The following is an 11,172-nucleotide window of genomic DNA, read 5'->3' as shown; positions in this document are numbered from 1 at the left end:
TGGGCCGATTCTTAATGCCATAATGCAAAATAACACATAGCTCTTACATAGCGCTTTCATGTGTAGATCTCAAAGGAGGCCAGGATCATTATCCCCATTTTACCGATGGTGAAACTGAGGCAGGGGGGAAGTGGGGGTGACTTGCCTAAGGCCACACAACGAGCCAGTGGCAGAGCTGGAAACAGCCTAGAAGTCCAGCTTCCCTGGCCCGTGGTCTGTCCAGTAGGCCAGACTGTCTCCTTTAAGCTCCCTTCTGAGCAAGCCAGGAAAGGGAAGCAGTCTCCCTCCTTCATTCACGTACCATATTAGTGGGAATGTGTATCACAAAACAGTTTATTTAATGGCTGTTTAATCTATGTTGCCCAAAAGGCCAAACTCTGCTCTGTTAGCCTAGCGCTACCTTTGTGCGTACACAGTGACAGAGACCACAAATTGTTATTTTAATGCAATGCGCGTTTATTGATCATTCTCTCGTCTGAGGTCTGCACCTGTTGCCATGAGCTCTGCGAATCTAGTGGGGGTTCTCTTCATGCCCAGTTGCAGAAGGAGCAGCTGGAGTCGAAGATGAGGCTGGCCTGGCAGAACTGCAGGTAGGTTTTCCTGCTCACGCAGTGGTAGAACGCGTGGTTGTTACTGGGATCTGGGTAGAGGCCATTGGCTCTGCCGGAGCAGAAGTTGCTGCATCTGGAGCTTCCGCTGGAGCTGCCGCTGCCTTTGGAAGGAGCCGCCGTGGCTGGCTGGTTAGCACTGGTACCCGGGGTGGCTGCTGGAACCTTGCAGTCTGAAAGAAAGAAATGCAAAGGGGAGGCATTAGAATGTGCTTTCTTCTAAGCATCTGAGGCATGGCGGTAGACGTGCCTCTCGAGGAGGGAGTTAAAGGAGGGCAGGGTAGCAGCTTCACAGAGGTGTTTGGAGAGGTTTTTCCTTGCCTGGGGGATGTGGAAGCAAGTGCAAAGGTGCATGTGGGATAAGGCAGCAAGCGGGTGCGGAAGGCTGGCTTCACTGGCAGAGCAGAGGGAGCAACACAACAGGATGCGAGAGCAGATAAGAAGGTGGGGAACAGAGCCGAAAAGGGGTTTCAAGGGGAGGACAAAAAGCTTGAATTTGGTGTGGTGGAGAAGGAAGAACATTCAGAGCAGGGTGGGGCTGGCGTGGTCCGAATGACATGCCAGGAAGATGGTCTCAACAGCAGCTCTTTGAATAGACCTGAGAGGGGTGTCTGCATGGCCAAAGAGGAGGAGATTGCAGGAGGTAAGACAGGAGGAGATGCAGGCCTGGAGAAGAGTTCAGATGAATGCTGGTCATCTCACTCCATGCCTCAGGCACTGGGGTGTTACTTCCTGGGCGTGGTGACACCCAAGACAGATTTCAAGGAGTTCATCAGAGGGTATTTGCCTTCTCCACAGAATGTGCCAGTGAAGTCGTCCAGATCAATAGCCCAAACCATGGCACCTCCAAAATTGTTCTCCAACAGCCACTTTGCCTGTGAGAGAAGATTTTTAAGCAGAGTTGTAAATGCATCAGTAAAGATACTCTAAACCATGCTTTCCCTTGTGTTGAAGTTATATCTTATCTGAACGTTTCAGGGCCTCAGCCTGCAGTCTTTGCTCACATTAAAGACTGGACGTCAATGGGAGTGGATAAAGGGCTGCAAGCTAAATCTTTAAATAGCAACAGAGCTGGCATAGAACCTGATTCAAAGTCTATTCAAGACTCCCATTGACTTCAGTGGGCTTTGGGTCAGGTTCACAGCAAACTAGAGCAATACGTATTGGATGTAAATTGTGCACTTTATCCCAAGGTGTTAACACTGTATAGTGTTGGTACCCTGATCATTTCTGGCCTGAGCCTAGGAACCTGTAAGGAATATCAAGGGTCTCGGTTCACATCTAGTCCTGAGAAGCGTGATGAAACAGAGGGGAATTCACTCTTATCTCAGTCGATAGTGGGATCCTCTAGGCTGAGGAAGAAGCAATGTGGAGATCCTGTAAGACGTTAACTGGCAAGGATAGTATGGAATAGTGGCCTCTGTCCCACGCTCCAGAGAGCAGTGTAGCTCTGTAGCCCGATACAGGGATGAAAGCCCTTACCCGGAGCACAAAGAGATGACAGACAACAGGTTTATCTTGATGGCGAAGCTCTTAGGGTTGTCATAGCCAATCCACTGATTTCCTTTGTAGGCATAAGGGACGTCCTGAGGGGCATTCCACACGATGGTGGCTCCAGTCTTCAAGAAGGTACAGACCTGGGACATAAAAGTTGTTTGTTAAGGTGGTCCAGGAAGGTCTGTGACTCTATCCTAACTGATCTAGAGGCCTATATCTGACTGTTCATTCAACTCCTTAGTCTCTTTGGACTGACCCAGCACACTGTATCCTGTAGGTCCGACCAGGCTAGTTTTAATGTTCAGGAATACCACCAGCTGCAGACATCCGCTGGAGGTCTTCCTCCTGCTGTCAAGAAGCCACTGTGATTCAGAACCTCACGTCACTAACATTGCATTAGGAAAAGGAGAGGGTCTCTTAAAAACCCTGGGCACTGCTTCCTGTCTCCAGTTCCCTGATTCCTGCTTGAACCACTAGGCCTGACTCCTGTCCCAGTCATTAGGCCTGCCCACTCACAACCTGGTTGTGACAGGGCTACAGTTTTGCAGTCTTGGTGGAATTGCAAAGGTGCAGGTGTGAATCAAGACTGAACATTATTATTTAGTAGTTGTATTGTGGTAGCGCCTTGGAGCACATTCATGGACCAGGACCCCATTGTGCTAGGTGCTGTACAAACACAAAGATGGTCCCTGCCCCAAACGACTTGCAGCCAAAGTAAATATGGTCATGGTTCCACCCAGTGAAGGTGTTACCAGTCTGCTGGCAACACTATCTGAACTCACCAGAGCAAACAACCCCTAGAGCAGCTAAGTAACATTTTTGCGATGATGGCGTAAGCTCATGTGTGTTATAAAACATAGCTGTGTTGTTCTGTTCCCAAGTGTCTCTATCAGAAATGTTGTTTTTGCAGACACGTCCTCCAGTAACAATACTGTGCGAATGCCCATAGCTAACAACCATTCCGATTTGCCACACCTGTTTTCATAGTTTTACCTCAAAGTAGGCCAGGGTCCCGGCTGACTGGATATAAGCTCCCGCGGCACGTGGGCCAGATGTTGGGGCAGCCAGGCCATGTTGGAAGGGTTGCTGAGGGTTAAGGTGTGGGCATAGGCCCCGAATCCAACCATCAGCTTCTCAGCTGGGGCACCATTGTCCTTCCAGTAGTTCATGGCATAGTCCGAGAGGAGACGGCGCAGTGAGCCAGTCAGGGAGATGTTCCCAAGCCATGGGAATCACAGAATCATGGAATTTTAGGGTTGTCAAGGTTCCTCCCCCACTCTGAACTCTAGGGTACGGATGTGGGGACCTGCATGAAAAACCTCCTAAGCTTATCTTTACCAGCTTAGGTCAAAACTTCCCCAAGGTACAAAATATTCCACCCTTTGTCCTTGGATTGGCCGCTACCACCACCAAACTAATACTGGTTACTGGGGAAGAGCTGTTTGGACGCGTCTTTCCCCCAAAAATACTTCCCAAAACCTTGCATCCCACTTCCTGGACAAGGTTTGGTAAAAAGCCTCACCAATTTGCCTAGGTGACTACAGACCCAGACCCTTGGATCTTAAGAACAATGAACAATCCTCCCAACACTTGCACCCCCCCTTTCCTGGGAAATGTTGGATAAAAAGCCTCACCAATTTGCATAGGTGACCACAGACCCAAACCCTTGGATCTGAGAACAATGAAAAAGCATTCAGTTTTCTTACAAGAAGACTTTTAATAAAAATAGAAGTAAATAGAAATAAAAAAATCCCCCCTGTAAAATCAGGATGGTAGATACCTTACAGGGTAATTAGATTCAAAACATAGAGAACCCCTCTAGGCAAAACCTTAAGTTACAAAAAAGATACACAGACAGAAATAGTTATTCTATTCAGCACAGTTCTTTTCTCAGCCGTTTAAAGAAATCATAATCTAACACGTACCTAGCTAGATTACTTACTAAAAGTTCTAAGACTCCATTCCTGGTCTATCCCCGGCAAAGACAGAATATAGACAGACACACAGACCCTTTGTTTCTCTTCCTCCTCCCAGCTTTTGAAAGTATCTTGTCTCCTCATTGGTCATTTTGGTCAGGTGCCAGCGAGGTTACCTTTAGCTTCTTAACCCTTTAAAGGTGAGAGGAGCTTTCCCCTGGCCAGGAGGGATTTCAACGGGGTTTACCCTTCCCTTTATATTTATGACAAGGGTTCTGAAGGGAGACCCAGCCAGAAGATGATGGTTGGCTCCTGGTGGTTGGAAGATTCCCCGGGCTCCAACACGGGGGTGGAGGAAGGATGGAAGGCAGGAAAAATGGGGGAATAACCAACTCTACAATAACACTGGTCAAAAATTTTCAGATGGAACGTTTTTCTGTCAGATCATGCCATTTCATCAAAATCAAAGCTTTCTGTGGGAACATGTCAATTTTGGTGAAATTCCATTTGGAAAAGTCATGTTTTGAGCTTATCAGAGTGAAATGTTTCAATTTTTCATTTCAAAATGACTGAAAAAAGTCAAAAATAGAATAAAATGTTTTGATTTTATTTAAAAAACACAATGTTTCGAGTGACCTGACATGAAATTTTTAAACAAATTTCGTTTCATGGAAATTTTAATTTCCTTTTTATTTTTTTCCCCACAATTCAGAATGAAAACAAATATTAAAAATGCCAGAATTTCCCGCAAAATGGAAATTCTGAATTTGACCAACTCTGATCTGCAGCCACAGTTATCACTTTCAGTGAGCATGTGTAAGGGTTTTCATGTGCCTGATGCAGGAAACTGAGTGAATGTCAACCCAGCTATCCAGCGTGGCTCTCAGCTAAAGCAGCAAATGCTAATATGAGTTATTCCAGAAACATGGCTCCCCATCTTTTGCCTAATGTATGAGTCCTTATGTGAATCTATCTTATCTATCTCATGTTGCAAGAAAATAAAACGTTGTCCATTTACTTCTAAAGAGCCGTTCAGTGCAATATCATGATGCTTGGCAGAATTTGATATTTTAAAAATCATTTTGATATATAATCAACTTTTATTTTAAGCATTTTTTTCTATTTTTATCTATTTACATTTTCACAGTAGTGCAAAATTATAGGGTTTAAGCATTTTTTATTTGTACTGATTTAAATTTTCACAGTTGTGGGAAGTTATGGGAGGTCAGACAATGATTATTTAATAACAGCTGATGCTGAGTACTAGGGTGGTGGCATTTTCCATTTACATTGGTGTTGCAATACATTGGTTTTCTCCAAGCCTGGAGTAGTGAGTATAGTTGGGTATATGGACTGTGCCCATTGAAAGTCTAAGGGGCACACATGGCATAACTCCCACTCAGCAGATCCACTGGCAACCAGAAGAGGTTAATATGACACAGAGTTTCCTCCAGGTGAATTATAGTTTACTAGTGGGTGACTGCTCCATAGGTCTTTGATATATTGAAAACAGAGAGCCATATCCTGGCTTTTACCAGTAGCCTGCTAATAGGGTGACCAGATGTCCCGATTTTATAGGGACAGTCCCGATATTTGGAGCTTTGTCTTGTATAGGCCCCAATTACCTCCCCACCCCGTCCTGATTTTTCGCACTTGCTGTCTGGTCACCCTACCTGCTAACTGCTTACCCCCTGTAGCTCTAAAAGGAGACTGATTAGCCACTGCTTTCAGTGGAATCGGTACCGGGGAACATAAACTGCCAACATTCCTTTGCCTTTGGAAATCTCTTCCCAAGCATTCACTGACTGGACCAAGATAAGATTATGCTGAAGACCTTGATAAGATACAGTTATGGGCCAGCTGTGGAATAACCCCAATTTGCAGAGAGGTGATGAAGCTTATCGGGGGGTGAATAATAATAATGGGGCTTGGGATGTGATAATCAGACTGCTGCAGCCCTTAATGAGCTTGTGTTTACAGAGCTGGAGGTTCCTGCTCCATTTACAATTGATTTGTGTGCTTTTCTGTGTTAGAGGCTTGAGGTGGACATTTCACCCACCATTATTTCTGAGGAAGAATTTGGGGGGTGGGGGGTGGGAAGTCCATCTCCTTTCCTATTGCTTCATTTAAACAGTTTTCACTCCTACTGGTTTGGTTCACTTGGGTGACACAATACGCAGTGTAAGGTGAAAAAGGGTGAGGAGCGTGTTTGTGGTGCTCTCTGCCTTGGGCAATTCTGAGGTGAAGGGGCCCTGTTGGCCATGGCTTTATTACAAAATGAGAGGAGAGGAAACCATTAGTGGATGTGCTGGTGAAAGAGAGCGGGTCTGCCACACATGAGTGTTATTTTTGAGCTGCATGAATGTTCCCCAGCATGTCTTCAAACCCTTTCCCCATCCAAAGAAAGAAAGCGAGATGTCTTCCTCGTAGTGCATTCATAGCTTCACACTCTGTCGACTCAATTGCCGGAGCTCAGCTTTGCTTTCACAGTTCCTATTAGAGGATATGTTTTTTTCTGGTTGCAGAACAAGCCAGAAAAGTCATCCAGGTCCACTGCCCAAATCATGGCACCTCCCAACTTGTTGTTCTTCAAATACTGATCCTTACAGAGGGGGCAGGGAGAAAACCCGTGAAGAACCTGATTAGGTGCAAAAAGAACACGAGTACTTGTGGCACTGTAGAGACTAACAAATTTATTTGCACATAAGCTTTCGTGGGCTACAGCCCACTTCATCGGATACATAGAATGGAACATATAGTAAGAAGATATATATATACACATACAGAGAACATAGCCTCTTATTCCACCTTTTCATGTTCTCTGTATGTGTGTGTATATATATATATATATATATATATATTCTTACTATATGTTCCATTCTATGTATCCGATGAAGTGAGCTGTAGCCCACGAAAGCTTATGTTCAAATAAATTTGTTAGTCTCTAAGGTGCCACAAGTACTCGTGTTCTTTTTGAGGATACAGACTAATACGGCTGCTACTCTGAAACCTGATTAGGTGCAGGTGAGACACAATATTTGGACCCCTCTGCGCTATGGGTGAAATCCACCAGCCCCAGGCCTATGCAACTCTCAAGCAGGGGCATCATTTGCTATGGGGCAATGGGGGCCGTTGCCCTCCCCCCAGATCTTGGTTTGCCCACCTCCCAGACTTTTCATAGGTCCATATGCTCCATTCCCCCGGCCCTTGCTGGATATAATACAATCACATATAATGCTCTATATGCTGACACAACTCTTCCCATCCCCCAGCCTTACCCCCTCGCCCGGAATTTTTCTGAAATGACACCCCTGCTGTCAAGTCCTACTTCAGTCTTATTTTGGGAGCTCCAATGAGAGTTAAATGTTAAGCCTCATGCTGGCTCTGTGCACTGGGAGGTATCCCCCCCCCCATCCCGTTTTCCTCTTTGAACATGAACCTTTTCTCTTTCCCAAGGCGGGAAGCTGGTCCACTGGCTGCACTTCACTGGCAATGTATATTGTTGCCCAGGGTATAGCGTGTGTCATTGTGCAGGGGTAAGGAGGTGAAGGAGTGATGGAGTAATCTCCTCCATGAGCACTTTTCTAGTGAATTCCTGTGTCAAAGGGTGTCCTGCCCCTTGATGGGCTGAACGGCTGGGGCCAGCCAGCGGTGCTCATTAAGCAGGTGCAGCTGCAGAGGGGACAGGTGTTCCCTATAAAAATCTGGATGTCAGTGAGGAAGGGGGATTAGGAGTGGCATGGAGTTCCCTGGGAGGGGAGGCAGTGGGAACCGGCTAGGGAAACAGGGCCTCCAGGGAGAAAGCCCTGGGATGGGGAGGTAGGCAGGGAAGAATCCTGTAGAAGGCCATGAAGCAGGAGGGACTAAGAGGGGGAAAGGGGAAAAGCCCCTGGGTGCTGTATGGGCTGAGGAATTGTTTTTGTGCTTGTCACCTATGTTTGGTAAATAGAACTGTGCCTAGAAAGAGATGCTGGGTTTGGCAGTGGGTCCTTGGTGGGCGGGGGACGAGCCAGCATTTTGCGCCCCTCGAGCTGATGCATTCCACAACTGTTCTCCCATTGCATTTTTATAACCCCAACAGAGACGTGGCAGGGAGTGCCTTGGTAGGATCCAGATGTGGATCCAGGTGTGTCTGACTCCATCAGCAGCTAGAAAAACCAACCCAACCCTCCCTTCAATTTGGTGATGGGTTTTTAACCAGAGCCTGGAATAGATCACTGTAGAGAGGGCATGGGGGAGGAGGGGTCACAATCGTAAGAAGAGCAGATTTTACCCTGCTCCTCCTTAAACACACTTACTTTGGTTATAATGCTTTGCTCGTCATCATACCCTGCCCACTGGTTTCCTTCGTAGGAATATGGGACCTCTTGCTCCACAATCCGCTCGGTGGTGGCACCTGGTGTAAAAGTACAGATCTAAAAAACAAACAAAACCACACCACCAGTTGCAGACCGGAGAACAATGTCATTGCTGGGTCACTCTCAAGGTGTTGTTGGAAAGCCTGACGGTCACCCGGAAATGACAGCCATGAAGGTTTAAGATATTCACATTGCATAAGGATGATTTCCTGGGTGCGAGGGCAAAACCTTGTGAATTAATCCCAACGGCCGGTCCCAATAGAAAGAGAGACACTGATTCAGCTGCATCCCCAAATCAGGGCAAGATTAAATAGAGCAGCATCCTCCCTACCTCAGAATAGGCCAATAATCCTGCCTTTTGAGTGAATGGGATGGGTAATCCAGGCCCAGAGACGGGCACGCTGATGCCTGTCTTGGAGGAGAGGGTGAACGACCGTCCATAGGTGGGGATTCCCATGATGAGCTTCTCAGTTGGGGCACCCTTGCTCCTCCAGTATCTCACAGCATAGTCCTGTGGGAGGGGGTATGACATATGGTTTATAATATATTATGCACCGTAAACTGAATTTACAGTAGGGTAGCATTGCTGGCATTTGCTTAATGATTGGCTTCTTATTCTGCTATGGAAAACCTAATCCTACAATCAGAGCTCTATGACAGCTTGCATCTTAATATTTCTGGGCATGGATCATCTTAATGGTGGCAAACGGTTCTGTGGTCTGGGAGCACATTCCCTACAGGCTGAAGTGGCAAAGGGTTTCCTCTGCAGAGAGAATCCCACTGTCTCGTGCACCAGTTTGGTCTTTTTGTGCTGTGTATTTGCATGGCTAATTACTCATCCAGCATGTGCAAACTCATCAACTTTGCATCAGCAAATTTTGCACGTGTCTTTTTGATGGGTCACTGAACATTTGCCCCTAGATGTTAATTCCACTCTGTAATGTTAATGTGATTTCTGGTTACTGGAGATAAAGAACTGTTCTGCAGATGGGTGTCTACACCCATGGAGATGGCACAAACAAATGGAGAATTTCCTCATTCATTTCTATTTGCTTGGGGTTGTGACACACAGAGTCCTAAGGATTTTAGAAGGGGATAGTCTCATAAATGTTGATTTATTGTTGGAACACTGATCACTCACATTCCTGATCCCTCAACCCCATGATCCATTTGTTATGGTACCAGAAATCTCCCATGAAATTCATAAGTTGACACTTACAACATTACAGTAAGAAGAGGATTTGGAGTTTTCTTTACCCTGGAGAAATGGGCTGACATGTCCTGTGACTTTTTGCCAGGAACCATGGAAGTCAAAGGTCAAGAGGTTAAGGAAATCTACAGCCCTGCAGAGGAGAGCACAGAATGAGAAGGTGTCCTGGGGAACGGGTGCAAATGCAAAGCATCTTGGATCATGGCTGAACATGTGGATTAATTACTCTGTGCAGAATCCAAGTGCGGCTGTGTGCACTCACTCTGAGATTTTGTCGATTTCATAGCTTGCCTCGATTAGTGCCCTCACAGCTCCCACTGTTGCACTCAGTATGAGCTTCTGCTTCCCTGTCTTTTGAGCTTTCTCCTGAAATGCTTTTGCCAGCTCCTCCAAGACATTTCATGATATGGGATGGGCTGGGTGCAATTGCTCTGTTTGTGATGGCCCAGAGAATGGAGGTTCACGGTGTCAATATCTGGGTTCTTCGACCTTCCTTTTATGGATCTGGCTGTTACACCCACCCCAATTTACAGGAACTCAGCAGCCATGAAATAAAATAGGAGAGACAAGTTCTTCCTCTTTGCTAGGAAGGGATTTTCCGATGTGGGAATGACTGCGCAATCTCCTTTCTGGATGGGTGGAGCTGTTCCCGTTCTCCACATGCCTTTTGGGAAGTCACTCCCATAGGAAAAACCTGAAACACTGGTTACCTTGCAGATCAGCACCTTGCCTTGAGGGCACATTGTTAATCAGTAGCAGAGCTACAAACAGAAGCCAGGAGTGCTGATTCCACACTCCCCCGCTGTAACCACTACACAATATTCCCTGCACCGGATGCATTTGTTCACTGTTCTCATCAACACTTTTCACTGTATATAATATTACACATAAAAAATACATCAAAAGTATCCTAAGGTTGCAAAGTCAAGCACTCAAAAGTTAGGAAATGTCAGAATTAAGGTGGACCTGGCAACCTTAACTCTGCCCTCTTGTGTGTATGCATTACGCTATAATCCTCAATTATATGATCACATATATTTCCCCCCCTGCCTCACTGAGTACACAGGATGAATGGTGCTCACTGAATGCCCAGCTAGTCAACATTTTGTTTTCTCCTCCTTACTCAGCATGTAGCCTGAAGCCTTGTTTACTTACCTTGCTCTGAATAGAGAATTATTAATTTCCTCATGGCCTTTTCTATGGTGTTCATCATGATAATATCTGAGAATGTCACAAACATTACCTGATTGATTTTCACAATACCCTGTGCAGCGAGGGGATACTGTTATCCCTGATTTATAGGTCTGGAAATGAGGCACCGAGAAATTAAGATCAAAAGTGCCCATTAATTTTGGATGACCTACTTGAGGCGCATGACGCCTGATACGTCAGAGTACGTAGCATTAAATAGCACTTTGCATTCTCAAAGCACAGCTCCCAGTGACTTCAATGGCAGCTGGGAATGCTTGCTCCCAAGGTCTCAAGTTGGGCATCCAGAACACACCGTTAACGGACGTGTGGAAAGTTCAGTTTAAGGGAGTTGCCCAGCAACTTATGGGAACTCTGTGGCAGAAGCAGGGATA

The 11,172-nt window shown here is 46.0% G+C and overlaps 1 protein-coding gene across 1 annotated transcript; it reads right to left on the bottom strand.

The window, feature by feature from the left end:
• Window positions 1-527: 527 nt before the first annotated feature.
• Window positions 528-10,964, bottom strand: LOC125625267 (acidic mammalian chitinase). Its single transcript, XM_075122127.1, has 7 exons — window positions 10,954-10,964; window positions 9,852-9,986; window positions 9,599-9,722; window positions 8,711-8,890; window positions 8,320-8,436; window positions 1,338-1,483; window positions 528-660 (listed from the first exon to the last, which is right to left on the bottom strand). Exons 1-7 carry the CDS (start codon window positions 10,962-10,964, stop codon window positions 528-530), a joined length of 846 nt encoding a protein of 281 aa, XP_074978228.1.
• Window positions 10,965-11,172: the final 208 nt, after the last annotated feature.

The sequence above is a fragment of the Caretta caretta genome, chromosome 21 (assembly GCF_965140235.1).
Source record: "Caretta caretta isolate rCarCar2 chromosome 21, rCarCar1.hap1, whole genome shotgun sequence".
NCBI lineage: Eukaryota > Metazoa > Chordata > Testudines > Cheloniidae > Caretta > Caretta caretta.
This window is presented reverse-complemented; position numbering and strand designations above follow the sequence as displayed.